The sequence below is a fragment of the Pistacia vera genome, unplaced genomic scaffold, assembly GCF_008641045.1.
Source record: "Pistacia vera cultivar Batoury unplaced genomic scaffold, PisVer_v2 Contig320, whole genome shotgun sequence".
Classification (NCBI taxonomy): domain Eukaryota; kingdom Viridiplantae; phylum Streptophyta; class Magnoliopsida; order Sapindales; family Anacardiaceae; genus Pistacia; species Pistacia vera.
In genome coordinates this window covers 3,670,004-3,687,299 of record NW_022196136.1, presented here as the reverse complement: position 1 = coordinate 3,687,299, position 17,296 = coordinate 3,670,004, and the positions used below count along the sequence as shown (strand labels likewise).

Below are 17,296 nucleotides of genomic sequence, written 5' to 3'. Positions count from 1 at the left end.
ATACATATTTAGCAAAAACATATTTAACAGTGGGGACATTAATATATATATATATATTTTTATGATCAGGGGTGTTCGGATCAGCTTATGCATATCTCTACTAATCTTCAACACCTTAAAATTATTAATCTGAGTAAAACCTCTAGTGACTATCAATATTAACAATTGACTATCAATATTAGCAATTGAGGAGGAAGTTCAAGCCAAATCATTTTGAGTAATAAAACCAAGTTTTTGATCAACAATAATTAGTTTCATTGATGAATTCGATGGGCATAAAAATTACTTCAGTTAATATTATTCATGCATAGAGTATAAAACCAGGGGTGGCAGCATTTCACAACACAAAAAAAATCAGTTTCTCATCTCTTTTTCATTCGGTTACAATCCCTGATTTCTGAGCACTGCTGCCATGACGAAAAAGATGGCTTCAGAAGGGCACCTGGCAATGGTTGTGGTTGGGTTTGAAATTGTTTCCAGCGTCTTGGGGCAGTTGGAGACAACCATTACGCCAGAGAATTACCTAGAAGGAAGACTTCCTGAGGGTGCCGAAAACGAACTGAAAAAGCTTCGTGAAAATCTGCAAGAAATTCGCTATGTGCCGGCTGATGCAGAGCAAAAACAAGGGAAGGAGAAACCTCTGAGATCATGGTTGAACAAGCTCAAAAATACGTGCTATGACTTGGAAGATGTTTTGGATGAGTGGAACATTGCTGTCTCGAAAATGCAAGTCCCGGGCGCTGATCTGAATGCTCTTATTCGTGAGAAAGAGAAGGTATGCTTTATGTTGCCCTCCTCTTGCTCTTGTTTGAATGGTGTCAGTATACATCGTGACTTTGCTCGGAAGATTAAAGAACTAAGTGAAATAATAGATGATATTAACAAAGAGAAAAAAAAATTTAGCCTTAAAGACATTGGGAGGAGTGATGAGAAAATAGAGAGTGTTAGTAGCTCTTTTGATGATGTGTCTGAGATATGTTTTCGAGACAATGAGAAGAAGGAATTAGTGGGCAAGTTGTGTGAGAGTGGTGTTAAAAGAAAACATCCCCATATCATATCAGTTGTAGGGCCGGAAGGAGTCGGAAAAACAACTCTGGCTCAATTCGCCTACAATGATAATATGGTGCTAAGTTATTTTGATAAAAGAATATGGGTGCGTGTTTCTGACCCTTTTGATGAGCTTAAGATAGCTAAGTCTATCATTAAAGCTCTGAAAGGGGTCGTCTTTAATGTTGTTGAAATTGGGTCTCTTTTGCAATGGATTAGTCTATCTGTTGTGGGAAAGAAATGTCTTCTTGTTTTAGATGGTATGTCCGTAGAAGACTATGAAAAATGGAAGCCATTTTATCGTTGTCTGAAGAATGGTTTACCTGGTACTAAGATTTTAATTACCACTCGAAAGGAGACAATAGCTTCTATGGTCGAATTAAAAGAGGTTGTCCCAATTGAGAAATTGCCTAGAGAGGGATGTTTGATGTTGTTAAAACATTTAGCATTTTTTGATAGGTCTCCTGAGGATTGGAACTATGTAGAAGACATAGGTGAGAAAATTGCAGATAAGTGTAAGGGTTTGCCTTTTGCTGTAAAGATTATTGGGAGTCTCTTACGCTTTAAAAATACCATAGAGCAATGGCCGAAAATCTCAGAAAGTTGTATATGGGAACTAGAAGAGTTAGAGGCGAACAATCATTTTCCATTTCTGTTTTTGAGTTATTGTGATTTACCCACAATGTTAAAACGATGTTTCTCATATTGTGCTATCTTTCCAAAAGATTACAATATGAGCAAAGATCAATTAATTAAACTATGGATGGCACAAGGTTATCTTGGTTTAGAAAAAGATGAAGAAATGGAGATGAAGGGTCGAGAGTATTTTGACTACTTAGTAAGACTATCTTTCTTCGATGTGTTTAAAAAAGATCATGATGGCACTATTTTATGTTGCAAAATGCAGGATATAGTGCATGATTTCGCTCAATTTATCAATAAATTTGAGTATTTAACCATCGAAGTTAATGGTCTTGAAGATCCATTCTCAAACACTGCTCACCAAGAAGCTCACCATTTAATGTTAATGGTCAGGGAAGGAGCTCCACTTCCTAAATCCTTAAGTGATTTCAAAAAGTTGCGAAGCCTCATAATTCTGTGTAGAGTTACAGATCCCTCATTGCTTAGTGATGTCCTATTAAAGTTATTTGATCAACAGATACCTTTAAGGGCATTAGATCTCAGTGCAAAGCTGCAGTATGCGAATTCCAGTAGAAAGATTCCAAGAGAGAGAGGAAAATTATCACATTTGAGATATCTTAATTTGTCCTTTAAATTTTGAAGAATTGCCTGAGACATTGTGTGAGTATATGCATTGCAAACTTTAGAGCTGAGTGTGGGTACCAACACCAAGAAGTTACCTCAGGGGATTGGAAAGTTAATCAACTTGAGGCATCTAGTAACAATGGAACTTCACTAGAGTACATGCCAAGGAATCGAGAAATAACTTGCCTTCAGACCTTAAGTGATTTCTTTTTGGGTGGTGGCGGCAGCGGCGGTGAAGCATGCACCCTAGAGGTCTGGAAAACTTGAACCACCTTAGAGGGTCTCTCAGTTTAAAAAGGTTGGGAAATGTGAAAGATGTGAATGAAGCCAAGAAAGCAGAACTGAGACAAAGAGAAATCTCCTCTTTTGCATCTAGATTTTGAAACGGAGGAAAAAGAGAGGGGTGAGTCAGGAGGAAGAAGAGATTCTTGTAGCCTTGCAACCACCTTCTGATATAGAGGGGTTAGAAATTCGAGGATACGGAGGCCGTGATATTTCTCTTGATTGGATCCTGCCATTAGAAAAATGAGGATGTTGAATCTCCATGATTGCATGAAGTTTGAGAATTACCGCTTTGGGAAGACTTCCATCCCTTGAATCACCTCCTATATGGAATATGCAGAGTGTGAAACGAGTTGGTAATGAGTTTCTGGGAATCGAAGTGGTAAAGCATCTGCTATTGTCTTTCCGAAACTGGAGTCGCTCAAATTTGTTGACATGGAAAATGGGTCGAATGCTTAAGATGTACGGGAAGGTCAATAATCATGCCATGTCTTTGCTCGCTATCATTTGTACATTGCCCGAAATTAAGCAAAATACCAGACCGCATTCTGCAGAAGAAAACTTTGGAGGAATTGAGTATCAATTGGGGTTCTATTCTAAAACAATGTTACAGCCTGAGGAGCACTGGAGAGGAACGGCACAAGATTTCTCACATCCCAATATCATGATTGATTTTGCATATGAGCAAAGAAACGGCCATGGGATTTTCAAATAGCAACTGAAGTTGTGACAGACTTACAGGTAAATGCATAAGGATGATTCCAAGAATAATAGGTTAAAATGGTAATATATTTTGCTATATGTATGTCCACTACTAAACAATTTTGTTTCTCCATTTGCAGGCATCAGTAGAAAATTGTCTATAAATGTCAACTTCTTTTGAATCTGATCTTTACAGCCCAGTTAAAGCAGAGACTTCTTGAACTATAATAGGCCATCATCATCATAAGCAAAGGTGATTGCCCTAAGCATTTATATATCTTTCTGTCCATATTCTATGTGTTGCTAGTTATCACAATTTCATTTTGTGATCTCAGAGGCACATTAATTCTTGCTGCACTGGCGTTAATGTCTTTCACCGACATAATTATCATCTGAGCTGGTTTGTTTCTTTTCCTCAAAATTAAAAAATAGGTAAAATAGTACGTGTATGTGCTTTAGCTGATCCTTATACTCTTTTGATTACTGTACTTGATCAGAATGTCTTACTCATTTCTGGAATTTTGTTGTTTCTTAAGAGAGACAGGACATATATTCTAATGAATCCAATGTTTCATTGCTGACTCTTACGTGTGTTGTTTATGCAGTTTCTGTTAGTGAACTTCTCACTGGCCCCAGATTGCAATTGGAAAGTGCTTTATTTCTCATAGAGGTTGTTTTGGTATATTTGGCTATTAGGATGTTAACAGGACTTGTTCTTATTAAGAAAACTTGACTAAGGCAGTTCAAATTGATGCACAGGGAAAAGTTCAGCAGGTCATGATTTATTGAAGAATTAATAATAGGCTTGGCTGACTGCAGTTCCTGTCCCCTTTTCTTTCGCCCACTCGAGTTTAGCCACTATGATATTTTGTTCTCAGGTATCAAATTTCATCTGTAGAGGACATATATTATCTTCAGGAAAGAGTAAATAATAATACTCTTCCCAAAATTATGCCAAAGACCAAATATTTGGTCATAATTATGATGCTGCTTTTGATTATTTTTTCACAATGCTAGATTGACTTGCTAGGCATACTTAGTAATAGATGGAATTTTGAGATTGTGTCACGAGCAAAACGATTACTTTGAAACCTTCAAGCTTGGGCTATGGCAAAATCACTTAGGAAACAAATGAAGTGCTGCTATTGCTCGGTAACTTTCCTTAGTATCTATCTTTTCTATAGTTTTTTTCCCTTCACTATAACAAGTAATGTTATTGATATCAGGCCATACCTGTGTAAATAGGTTAGGGCTTTAGATATGCACTTTTGCGGTTTCAACTCTAGATTTCTTCCCTCAATCACAAGGAGCTTGTCGGAAAACATTTCATGTGCTCTTTTTATCATGTCCTCAGTCTATTCTGATGCCAACTAGGCAGCTTAGGCCTAATGGAGCAGATATTTCTGCTTTCATCTTAATGTAAGTATCTTTCACCAAAACATATTTACTTTGTTGATATATCTAAAGTTAATAAACTAGAGAAGCTAAATACTCATTCATACGATGTGGTATGTAACACTTCCAGTATGAAACAGGAAATCGAGATTGCTGGGAAGAGATCAAACCCAGAAAGGAAGTGGAGGCCATTACTGGCTTGTTTCTAGGATCTCATTGCTTTTTCATGTTGGTCTCCTACAAGGATGAGAGTATATAGAAGCTTGATATGGTTTTGTCCGCATTTTCACAGTACAGTTTACCTAGCTGATCTTGCTTTGTCTGAAATACAGTTAAATAAGCAATTGATGTTACCTAAACGCACTCTTTTTTCTATTCCATAGAATGAATGGACACAAGCCAAACAAGAATCATTAACTAGAAACTTATTGGTTTGTCTTGATGCTCACAAACAACGGATGTAAAAGAGGGAGGATAACCTATATAAATGGATTGTATTAGTAACATAAGGTCAGTGATATAAAATGATAATAGAGCATGGAATGGAGCAAACTGTGTTATTTGATGCATCCAGGCCCGCTTCAGGATTTATTTAATTCAGATGCAAAGCTCTGAAAACTTAGAATATGTAATGGGATTTACGTGGACACCCTTGGGGTTTAGTAAAAGCAAAAAGGAGACCCACAAGTTTCAAAATGGAAACATTACACCCTTGTAGTTGGATGGAACAGCTATTAGCTTCAATCCAGCTTCTTCACCCAAAATATTTATTTTTGTTTAGATATCTAAAGTTTAAGCAAGACTCTTTAAGTATGAAACAGGAAATGGAGATTACTGGGAATAAGGTAAAGACAAAGAGAGAGTCCAAACGGCGACAGAAGTTGCTGCAAAGGATTTTATAGAAGTTGATGGAAGCTACAAGTATTTATTTCATAAGATGAAGATAAGACTAATCTAAATCAATGGAAGTGCTAGCAAATGTTTTCTCCTAAAGTGATGATAAATTGATAATTGAGTATGGAATAGAGTCGCTCAAGCTTCGACTTCTTCGTGATAAATTTGTTGTGTATAACTCTAGATTTTTTTGCAAGTCTGAATATGATTTTTGTCACAAATTTAGTACATACCTCATGTTGCGAAATGAACAGATTAGCCCATTTGGTTTTTACTTTGATTTACAATTCTTATTTCATAATATATTCAATTTTCTTAAGGTCCTGAAGTCCAACATATACATAGAACCAAGTTAAAGTGTTATTCTTTGAGTAATTGTTAATCCTAAAAAAGCCCTCCAACATCCCAACAAGACTTTTGTCTACATTTTGCTTATATAGCTCAACTAATCCATAGGAGCAGCTATCCCATAACAATCCACCGCCATGACCTCCCCAAATAAATCATGGCCAACCTTTGCATCCGACGAGAAATCAAACCTAGGATTATAGATTCTACCCATTTACAACCCACTTGGTTCGCCCTTACCGCTAGGCTAGCCATTAGGAGTGTGCAAAAAAATCCGATATCCGGTCCGTATCCTATCCGATCCGATTTGAAAAAACTGGATATCCAAAAATTCGGATCGGATTCGGATATCAATTTTTGGAATATCTGGATTTCGGATCGGATATCGGATAGGCTCCAGAAAGAAATCAGATATCCGGATCCGATCCGGTTTTGTCCATAACTTCCAGTTTTAAGAAGTTATTTTGGGGTCCTAGGTGAAAAGTGGTAAAGTATGTGGACTATTTAGAAATACGATGAGAACAAGTACCCATGGGTGGGTATACACAATGATCTTGGACTACTAAACCATGAGATCCACATGTATGGTTAATATAATTACAATTTTTACCAAAATTAAATACATTATGGTTTAAGAAGTTTTAAAAATTATAATGGGAAATAAAAAATAAAACTGGGTATATTATCATTTTCAACCCATTTTGATCATAAGTATTTGAGGGTATAATTGTGATTACATTTAGGGATATTTCCTTAATTAACCATCTCAATACTTCAAAAGACAAGATTATTAAATAACATTAGATTATTCTAAATAAATCATAAAGCAAGTGAATCCCCTATTTGGAGTGGGTAACAAAACTTTGATATTAGAGCCTTAATTAAAACAAAAACAAAGAATCTCATCAGTTTTTGTTGCACCAAGAAGTAGAGACAATATGAAGCCATTGCTAAACATTTGAAGCAGCAGGATCAATTAGCTCTCCGGTGAAGTTTTCAGGCAAGTCATCTCCTCTTACAAATCCCGAAGATTATTGGTTAATTTGTTTTGAGATTTCCTGTATGCCCTTTTGGTTGAGGTAATTCTATGATCGCAAATAATTATAATTTTGATACGGTTTGAGATTCATGCAAAGGAGAAGAGAAGTAATAATCAACTAGGTTTGCTGAAGGATGACTTTGAGCTCGCAAAGCTAGTTGATTATTTGCCATTGTAGACACGTTTTGATATGTTTCACGGNAAGAAAGCAGAACTGAAGACAAAGAGAAATCTCCTCTCTTTGCATCTAGATTTTGAAACGGAGGAAAAAGAGAAGGTGAGTCAGGAGGAAGAAGAGATTCTTGTAGCCTTGCAACCACCTTCTGATATAGAGGGGTTAGAAATTCGAGGATACAGAGGCCGTGGTATTTCTCTTGATTGGATCCTGCCATTAGAAAAATTGAGGATGTTGAATCTCCATGATTGCATGAAGTTTGAGAATTTACCTGCTTTGGGAAGACTTCCATCCCTTGAATCACTCTCTATATGGAGTTTGCAGAGTGTGAAACGAGTTGGTAATGAATTTCTGGGAATCGAAAGTGGTAATGCATCTGCTATTGTGTTTCCGAAGCTGGTGTCGCTCAAATTTGTTGACATGGAAAAATGGGATCGAATGCTTATAGATGTACGGGAAGAGTCAATAATCATGCCATGTCTTCACTCGCTATCATTTGTACATTGTCCGAAATTAAGCAAAATACCAGACCGCATTCTGCAGAAGACAACTTTGGAGGAATTGAGTATCAATTGGTGTTCCATTCTAAAACAATGTTACAGCCTGAGGAGTACTGGAGAGGAACGGCACAAGATCTCTCACATCCCCAATATCGTGATTGATTTTGCATATGAGCAAAGAAACGGCCATGGGATTTTCAAATAGCAATTGAAGTTGTGACAGACTTAAAGGTAAATGCATAAGGATGATTCCAAGAATTAATCCGGTAAAATGTTTAATATATTTTTGCTATATGTATGTCTACCTACTAAACAATTTTGTTTCTCCATTTTGCAGGCATCAGTAGAAAATTGTCCTATAGATGTCGACTTCTTTTGAATCTGATCTTTACAGCCCAGTTAAAGCAGAGACTTCTTGAACTATGATAGGCCATCAGCATCAATAAGCAAAGGTGATTGCCCTTAAGCATCTTATATAATCTTTCTGTCCATATTTCTATGTGTTTGCTAGTTATCACAATTTCATTTTGTTGATCTCAGAGGCACATTAATTTCTTGCTGCACTGGCTTTAATGTCTTTCACCGACATTAATTACTCATCTGAGCCCTGGTTTGTTTTCTTTTCCTCAAGATTAAAAAATAGGTAAAATAGTACTAGACGTGCATGTGCTTTAGCTGATCCTTATACTCTTTTGATTAATGTACTCTTGATCAGAATGTCTTACTCATTTCTGGAATTTTGTTGTTTCTTAAGAGAGACAGGACATTATCTATGAATCAATTTTCATTGCTGACTCTTACTGTTTGTTGTTTAGGCAGTTTCTGTTAGTGAACTCTCCACTGGCCCCAGATTGCAATTTGGAAAGTGCTTTTATTTCTCATAGAGGTTTGTTTTGGTTATATTTTGGCTATTAGGATGTTAACAACTTGTTCTTATTAAGAAAACTTGACTAAGGCATTTCAAATTGATGCACAGGAAAGTTCAGCAGGTCATGATTTATTGAAGAATTAATATAGGCTTGGCTGACTGCAGTTCCTGTCCCCCTTTCTTTCTTCGCCCCACCTCGAGTTTAGCCCACAATATGATATTTTGTTCTCAGGTATCAAATTTCATCTGTAGAGGATCATATATTATCTTCGAAAGAGTAAATAATACTACTCTTCCCAATTTATGCCAAAGACCAATATTTGGTCATAATTATGATGCTGCTTTTGATTATTTTTTCACAATGCTAATTGACTTGCTAGGCATCTTAGTAATGGATGGATTTTGAGATTGTGTCACAGAGCAAAACGATTACTTTGAACCTCAAGCTTGGGCCTATGGCAAAATCACTTAGGAAACAAAATGAAGTGCTGCTCATTGCTGGTAACTTTCCTTATATCTATCTTTCTTATTTTTTTTTCCCTTCACTATAACAAGTAATGTTATTGATATCAGGCCATTCCCTGTGTAAATATGGTTATGTTGCTTTAGATATAGCACTTTTGCGGTTTCAACTCTAGATTTCTTACCCTCAATCACAAGGACTTGTCGGAAAACATTTCATTGCTCTTTATTTTATCATGTCCTCAGCTATTCTGATGCCAACTATGGCACAGGCCTAATGGAGCAGATATTATCTGCTTTCATCTTAATGTAAGTATCTTTCACCCAAAACATATTTACTTTGTTGATTCTAAGTTTATAAACTAGAAAGCTAAATACTCATTCTATCGATGTGGTATGTAACACTTCAAGTATGAAACAGGAAATCGAGATTGCGGAAGAGATCAAACCCAGAAAGGAAGTGGAGGCCATTACTTGGCTTGTTTCTAGGATCTCATTGCTTTTTCATGTTGGTCCTCACAAGATGAGAGTATATAGAAGCTGATATGGTTTTGTCGCATTTTCACAGTACAGTTTACCTAGCTGATCTTGCTTTGTCTGAAATAACGTTAAATAAGCAATTGATGTATTACTAAACGCACTCTTTTCCTATTCCATAGAATGATGGAACACAGCCAATCAAGAATCATTAACTAAAACTTATTGGTTGTCTTGATGCTCACAAACAATCGGATGTAAACAGAGAGTGACTAACCTAATAAATGGATTGTATTAGTAACATAAGGTCAGTGATCATAAAATGTAATAGAGCATGGAATGGAGCAAATCTGTGTTATTTGATGCATCCAGGCCGCTTCAGGATTTATTTAAATTTAGATGCAAAGCTCTAAAACTTAGAATATTGTAATGAGGATTTTACGTGGACACCCTTGGGGTTTAGTAAAGAAACAAGGAGACCCACAAGTTTCAAAATGGAACAATTACACCCTTGTAGTTGATGGAACACAGCTATTAGCTTCAATCCAGCTTCTTCACCCAAAACATATTTATTTTTGTTTAATATCTAAAGTTTAAGCAAGACTCTTTAAGTATGAAACAGGAAATGGAGATTACGGAATAAGTAAAGACTAAGAGAGAGTCCAAACGGCGACAGAAGTTGCTGCAAAGGATTTTATAGAAGTTGATGGAAGCTACAAGTATTTATTTCATAAGATGGATAAGACTAATCTAAATCAATGGAATGTGCATAACTGTTTTCTCCTAAAGTGATGATAAATTGATAATTGAGTATGGAATAGAGTCCTCAAGCTTCGACTTCTTCGTGATATAATTTGTTCGTGGTATACTCTAGATTTTTTTGCAAGTCTGAATATGATTTTTGTCACAAATTTAGTACATACCTCAGTTGCGAAATGACGATTAGCCCATTTGGTTTTTACTTTGATTTACAATTCTTATTTCATAATATATTCAATTTTCTTAAGGTCCTGAAGTCCAACATTCACAGAACCAAGTTAAAGTGTTATTCTTTGAGTATGTTAATCCTAAAAAAGCCCTCCAACATCCCAACAAGACTTTTGTCTACATTTTGCTTATATACTCACTAATCCATAGGAGCAGCTATCCCATAACAATCCACCGCCATGACCTCCCCAATAAATCATGGCCAACCTTTGCATCCGACGAGAAAATCAACCTAGGATTATAGATTCTACCCATTCAACCCACTTGGTTCGCCCTTACGCTAGCTACCCATTAGGTGTCAAAAAAATCCGATATCCTTCCGTATCCTATCCGATCGATTGCAAAAACTGGATATCCAAATTCAGATCGGATTCGATATCAATTTTTGGAATATCGGATTTCGGATCGATTATCGGATGTCTCGAAGAAATGCGATATCCGATCCGACCGGTTTGGTCCATAACTCTCGTTTTAAGAAGTTATTTTGGGGTCGGTGAAAAGTGGTAAAGTGGGACTATTATAATACGATGAGAAAAGTACCCATGGGTGGGTATACAATGATCTTGGACTACTAACCATGAGATCCACTGTATGTTATAATATTACAATTTTTACCAAAATTAAATACATTATGGTTTAAGAAGTTTTAAAAATTATAATGGGAATAAAAAAAAAACTGGGTATATTATCATTTTCACCATTTTGATCATAATTATTTGAGGGTATAATTGATTTACATTAGGGATTTTCCTTAATTAACCATCTCAATACTTCAAAAGAAAGATTATTAATAACATTAGATTATTCTAAATAAATCTAAAGCAAGTGAATCCCCATTTGAGTGGTAACAAACTTGATATTAAAGCCTTATAAAACAAAAACAAAGATCTCATCAGTTTTTGTTGCACCAAGAGTAGAGACAATATGAAGCCATTGCTAAACATTTGAAGCAGCAGGATCAATTAGCTCTCCGGTGAAGTTTTCAGGCAAGTCTCTCCTCTTACAAATCCCGAAGATTATTGGTTAATTTGTTTTGAGATTTCCTGTATGCCCTTTTGGTTGAGGTAATCTATGATCGCAAATAATTATAATTGATACGGTTTGAGATTCATGCAAAGGAGAAGAAATAATAATCAACTAGTTTGCTGAAGGATGACTTTGAGCTCGCAAGCTAGTTGATTATTTGCCATTGTAGATACGTTTTGATATGTTTCACGGTGGAACCAGGGAAAGCCATTGTGAGCTCAAACTCATCCTTCGGCATTTCGATTACTCATCTCATTCTCACCCCGGCTCCCCCTTAGCAGCCAGGCCATAGATAACAGGTCTTCCAATCTGCAGTAGCAACAAAATTTCTGGAGATACAGTTCAACAATAAGTGTTTTAGGATTTTAAAATTTTGGGACCAACGTTAACTAAGGAGAGAATTACAACTACAGCTTTTGTTCCCAGGGCCAGGCCTTGAAAACATCTGTTTTCGCCACACTCCTCCATCCATTAGAAACAGATTTTCGCTCAACAACATGAACTACCCAAGTTAAGGGTAATGCAGTATAAGCCTCAAGATCTACACTTCTGTTTTGTAAATCTTGTTCAAATGTTTAAGATCTAATCCCGAGATATTAATTAGGATGGTATCCACGTAATCAATCCGAACAAGCTAATTTTTCTTAGCTTTTTAAACGATCAAGTGCAGTCCATAGCCTTACCATTTTGAGATGAATTTTATCTTTATGAGAAATTGGGAAACAATTCCACAACCCTACTTGCACAGCTTTCATTCTGCAAATGGTAGATATTTAGTATAAAAAAGCCTATTCAATGCTGTGACAGTCAACAAATATTTCCCATGATTATAAAGTATGTAAACAGAGCATAATCTTAATGAATTTTCTAAAACATAAATGAATAGATGTGACACACAGAGAAGCATTTTTCTAATTCAAACAAAAGGCTCAAGAACGGCCAAGTACAATAATTGATAGAACGATCAGCGTTGCTTCTGGCAGCAACCACCTCCATGGTCAGGCTAGATGAGGAAGATAAGACCTGGAATTGATCCCTTTAAAAAAAAAAAAAGGAAAAAACAGGAGTCTCAATGTACAGACAAGTGCCTAAAGTAAACATATCAGTTCAATAAGTATGAAAAACTTACCATTATGGCATCAGAAGCTTTGAGGCGGAGCAGGAGCTTCGAGAAGCAAAGCGACAGCAGCAAAGGCTTAATTTTATCATACGACGATCAAATTCACAGCCCTCTGAAGCTCTGCTAGTGGGCAAAACGAAAATCCAACTGATCAATTAATAGGAAAGTGACCAATTTTGTTCTGAAAATCGGAGAAGTAGTTTCACACAATCATTTAAGAGTAATATTACACTTACAAAAATTTTTTACAAAGATTTCCATACAAAGTGATGTGGCAAAAAATGAATGGAAGAGTGAATTGACTTTTTGTTTCACTCTTTTATTTATTTTTTGTCATCTCACTTTGTATATAAATATTTATAAGTATTCTTTCTAAGTATTGTATTATTGATCATTTAAAATTCATGAAAATGAAGATGGACAGAGAAACGACGTAAGTAAAAGGCCACAATAACGGGTGTTATGCAACGAAAATATAATGGACACGTTAAATAATGACATGATTAACGGTTACTTAATTGCGATAGTAATAAACGTTAGTTAACGGCATAAATAACGGCCACTTAATAATGGAATTATAACGAAAGTTTTGACGGAATAATTACGGGCGTTAGATGACAGAGTAATTAACGAGCTGTTATTAACGGTTTTATTAACGACGTTAAATGATGTCAGAACTAACAGACATTTAGTAACAGCAAAAGAAACAGACGTTTATAAACGGCGAGAAATACTTTTGTCACCTAACGGCGTTAATTAACCATGAAAGAACCATTCGGAAGTTAATGAAAACGATGGAATGCAAGCACAACCACCATCAAATATCCGACTTCCGCAATAAATCATGCCGTGTAGAGTTTCCGTCTCCAACGTGGTGGCTTTTGTTTGGTCGGTAGTTCGACATCAAGTAAAGAGGGCGACAGCCTGGGTTTCATCGGTGGTTTGACAACAAGTGAGGGTGGCAGACTGGAGACTATGGCATGTGGGATTTGCTTAGTCTCTACAAATGAAAAGATATGGTTTTAATGGTGAGAGGATTCGGGTTATTGGGAATGAGTTTCGAGTTTTTGGCTTTGATTTTTTTATTTCGGAGAAGAGGTGGGAGTGGCTGCCATGAATTTTGGTGGTTAGGCAATTATATTTGTCCATTATGAGTTTGAACTTATCATCATCTATATACCATTTGTGCTGGGAAGTTAGAGAATTGTGGGATGATGGAGAATTCAATATCTGAAAGAGGAAATGGAGAATTCTGGGACGTTAGAGAATGTGCAAAAGTTAATGGAAGATACTATGAAGGATTTGTGCTCGATTGGACGTCTTTTCCCGCACTAGAGCAGCCAGGAATAGTTAGTGCCCAAAGCAAGAATTGTTGATAAAGGAGGCGGTGGCTGTTAGTTGGCTTCAGGAGGAGATGGGATTTTATTGCTCTTTATGTATTTTCGCCTTTGATGGTGCATGTAGAAGCTTGTGGCGGAATATCTGTAGTTAAATTTTTAAAGCTGATCTGGGTTTGTCTGAAATACAATGACTCGTGTAACAATATATGAGCAACTTCAGTTGCGTTCTCTTCATAAAGCAATTCCTGTACACATGTGATCAACAAGAACAGTTCGATATAAAGTCTCATTGTAACTTTCAAATTTCTTTACTAGATTTGATTCTCACACAGAATAAGATGAAATTAAACTGTTGAATCAGTTGGGAAACAAATATGGGAATAATTGTACAGTGTGGAGGATAAAATCAATGATCACAGTGCATTCCACCCATCCATCCATTGCTTAATATGGCATCCATTTTAATCACCAGCAGGCTGATATCTCTTAGCCTTTAGCTGAAATCAAGTGTAGTATCTGTATTTATCAGTTTAGAGGACCCTTCACACCTTACTAAGTTTTGGGATCCATTCTAAATTCATGAGAACTTGCAAATAAATAGAAGAGTTAATGGTAGTGTAAAACTAACAGTCATCACCTCTTCAAGTACATAATAGTGGCAGAAGAATAATCTAGCCGTGATTGGAGACAATAATCCCCGAAACACCTACTTGCACAGCCTTTATTGCTGCAGATGATAGGATTTCAATTATCTCACAAGCCTATACAAATGGTTGTAAGAGTCGAGACTGATGTGTCCCATAAATAATCAAAGTAGTGTAACAAAGCATAATCTTAATGGATTTACTAAAGGGGCTAAAAGGCATTCAAATAAGAGTATCTTCTGTTATAAACTCCCAAGAATTACAAAATATATGATGAAATTTCATAAAACAGAAAAGGGAAAAGGTAAAGAAGATCATCTTTAGTGATTTATGTTGTAAATAACACATGAATAGATATGAATATCATCAACTGGGGCTTTGAGCTTACCGTTTTCATGAATGAGAACCCATCGTATATCCAGCAAAAACCACTGACTAGTAAGAATTCCTAGATTCATATCAGAAGGTAAAAGGAACAGTTTATGAGTTTAAACCTCCAAACATAAAGAAGCATCCTTGTTCTCATTGGCAAAAGCTTTTAAATTTGAGCCCTCATCCTGGAAAATTCCAAATCCACTCAACTATGTAATGATTTTTGTCTATGACTTCAAACTAAAAGCAGAGATGCAGTTTGATATCCTATAGAAGTGGTGTTTATCAAATGAGAACAGAGAGCAAAACCACAAACTCTATGGCATTGGCACAATCAAATGCAGGACATGAACATGAAAATTTTAAAACAATGATAATTAAGAGTACTATTGGTCCAAAACCGCCAATGGATCCAACTCAACATTCCATTGAGTTAGTTAAAAGTACTGGAGACGAAATTTCTGAGGTGAAGCAAGATGAGTCCAGTGAACAAACAGCTAAATCGCAGTCTTAAGAGTGATGAACCTGTGAATGCGGAAGGTAAGTAAAAGACATTGATATTAAGTAAAAGTTCAGCATTTGTTTGTATTCATTAATATCTTTTTAATTCTTTCATTTGTTGATTCAATAACTAATACATCATAATTTGGATTTAATATAGCTAGCAGAAGGGGAGACCAAACCACTGAGGTGAAGCAGGGTGATTCAGGTGAACAAACTGCAGAATCGCAAAGCCACAAGAATGATGAACCCGTTAATGCAGAATGTAATTGATTAGTTTGAAATATATTGATTTGGCGTAAAAATTCTTTCTATTAATCATATCTGTACATACTTCGGAATTCATAGTGAAGAAAAAGAGTGAGGAGAATGTGGATCATATTCGGTACCGGTCATTATACAAGGCTGTACAAGAGAATGATTGGAAGAGAGTTGAAGATTTCATTACCAAAGATCGCGAGGTGTTGATCTCCAAGATTAAAGTATTTCTTGAGGAAACAGTTAGTCAGATCATTACTCGTAAGTTAGACGCCCCCTTTTGGCTTCTGGAGAGGATTGCATCGATGGTTGGTCTAGAATCACTAGAACGATTGAATGATGAATATGGTGGCCTAACGCCTATATTCCAGGCTGCTAGATCATTACAGCTACGGTTTACTACCAATTCATAAAGCTGCAAATCATGGCCGACAGAGTGACTCTGCTTAACGATCTAATCAATTCTGGTGTCCATAGTCAGTATGTAAATTATATTAATTCTCTTTTATTATTTAACATTACTAAGGATATGATACTTATACAATTATCATGACTGATTGATTCATCTTTCAGATATAAGTCAATTTTGTTTTGGTTTCTTAGTTTTATTAGTTTAACATTGTTTCTTCGGACCGTGGACTTGCTACAGCAATCCTTTGGCCTAATTTTTTGTTGATCTCTACTGCATTTACAGGTATAGCTTTAGACTTATTGAAACGATATCCAAACTTAGCTCGTCTCCAGAACCAGGACGGAAGAAGTATTTTATTAATAGTGGCGAATAAGCCTTTGGCGTTTGAAAGTGAGATCAAGCTTGGATTTTGGAAACGCTTAATTTATAAATTGAAGGTTTTATAGCTGGAGAATTCTAAGGAAACTGCAGTAAAGTTAACTCACAAAAAACATAATACGTGAATGGTCAGAATTCATAAAGCAGCAAGGCAAAAATATACATAATTTACAATACTGTTGCACCTACTCTGCAACAGGTTTTACAAAAAAAAAATCATCAGCCATACTTTGCTAACAACTACTAACAAATCACATTACATAAACACCTAATCAACAGCAGATTTACAGCTGAATTTAGCTAAGGTGTACATAATATTAATTAAAGAAATTCAGTTCCATTGTGTTATAGTAGAACCAAAACAGCAGCAGAACTTCAAATTTTGCCGCCAAAGTTTGCAGCTCCAGATTCCAAAACTGTGACCACCTTCATGAGTTTCCAGCATAATATCATCTTGATCGACATGAATGTTGGTGTCAACAATCTTTTAATTTTTTTTACTTTCTCTGCCGAGTCACAACATACGCAGAACTTTGTTATTCAAATAATATTACATATACAAATTCCTTATAGAATGTTTCTCTCAAATGTATGTCTCATAACCACTATAATTTGGCAGGGATTCCTGTGCAAGAAGAACATATTCCTGGCCCTGAAAGTGTGGACAGAGACATAAAAATTACCTCTGAGAGATCAAAGACAAAGTTGACAGAATTCACACATTTGGGGTTTTTTCAACAAATGTTTTCTACTGGCAGAAGCTTTGGTTTGTAAACGTCCCATCTAAATATCTCTTCATTCTT

At 36.0% G+C, this 17,296-nt stretch overlaps 1 protein-coding gene across 1 annotated transcript; it reads left to right on the top strand.

Moving 5' to 3' along the window:
• Positions 1-424: 424 nt before the first annotated feature.
• Positions 425-4,901, top strand: LOC116136855 (putative disease resistance protein RGA3). Its single transcript, XM_031422522.1, has 7 exons — positions 425-2,244; positions 2,376-2,565; positions 2,690-2,775; positions 2,872-3,104; positions 3,903-3,976; positions 4,652-4,716; positions 4,823-4,901. Exons 1-7 carry the CDS (start codon positions 425-427, stop codon positions 4,899-4,901), a joined length of 2,547 nt encoding a protein of 848 aa, XP_031278382.1.
• Positions 4,902-17,296: the final 12,395 nt, after the last annotated feature.

Bases quoted from the DNA above. Each gene is read 5' to 3' on its own strand.
- LOC116136855 (XM_031422522.1), top strand. From the start codon at position 425: ATGGCTTCAGAAGGGCACCTGGCAATGGTTGTGGTTGGGTTTGAAATT. The intron at 2,245-2,375 runs GTATGCGAATTC...TGCAAACTTTAG, and splicing joins GATCTCAGTGCAAAGCTGCA to AGCTGAGTGTGGGTACCAAC. The intron at 2,566-2,689 runs GTCTGGAAAACT...TTTTGCATCTAG, and splicing joins GTGAAGCATGCACCCTAGAG to ATTTTGAAACGGAGGAAAAA.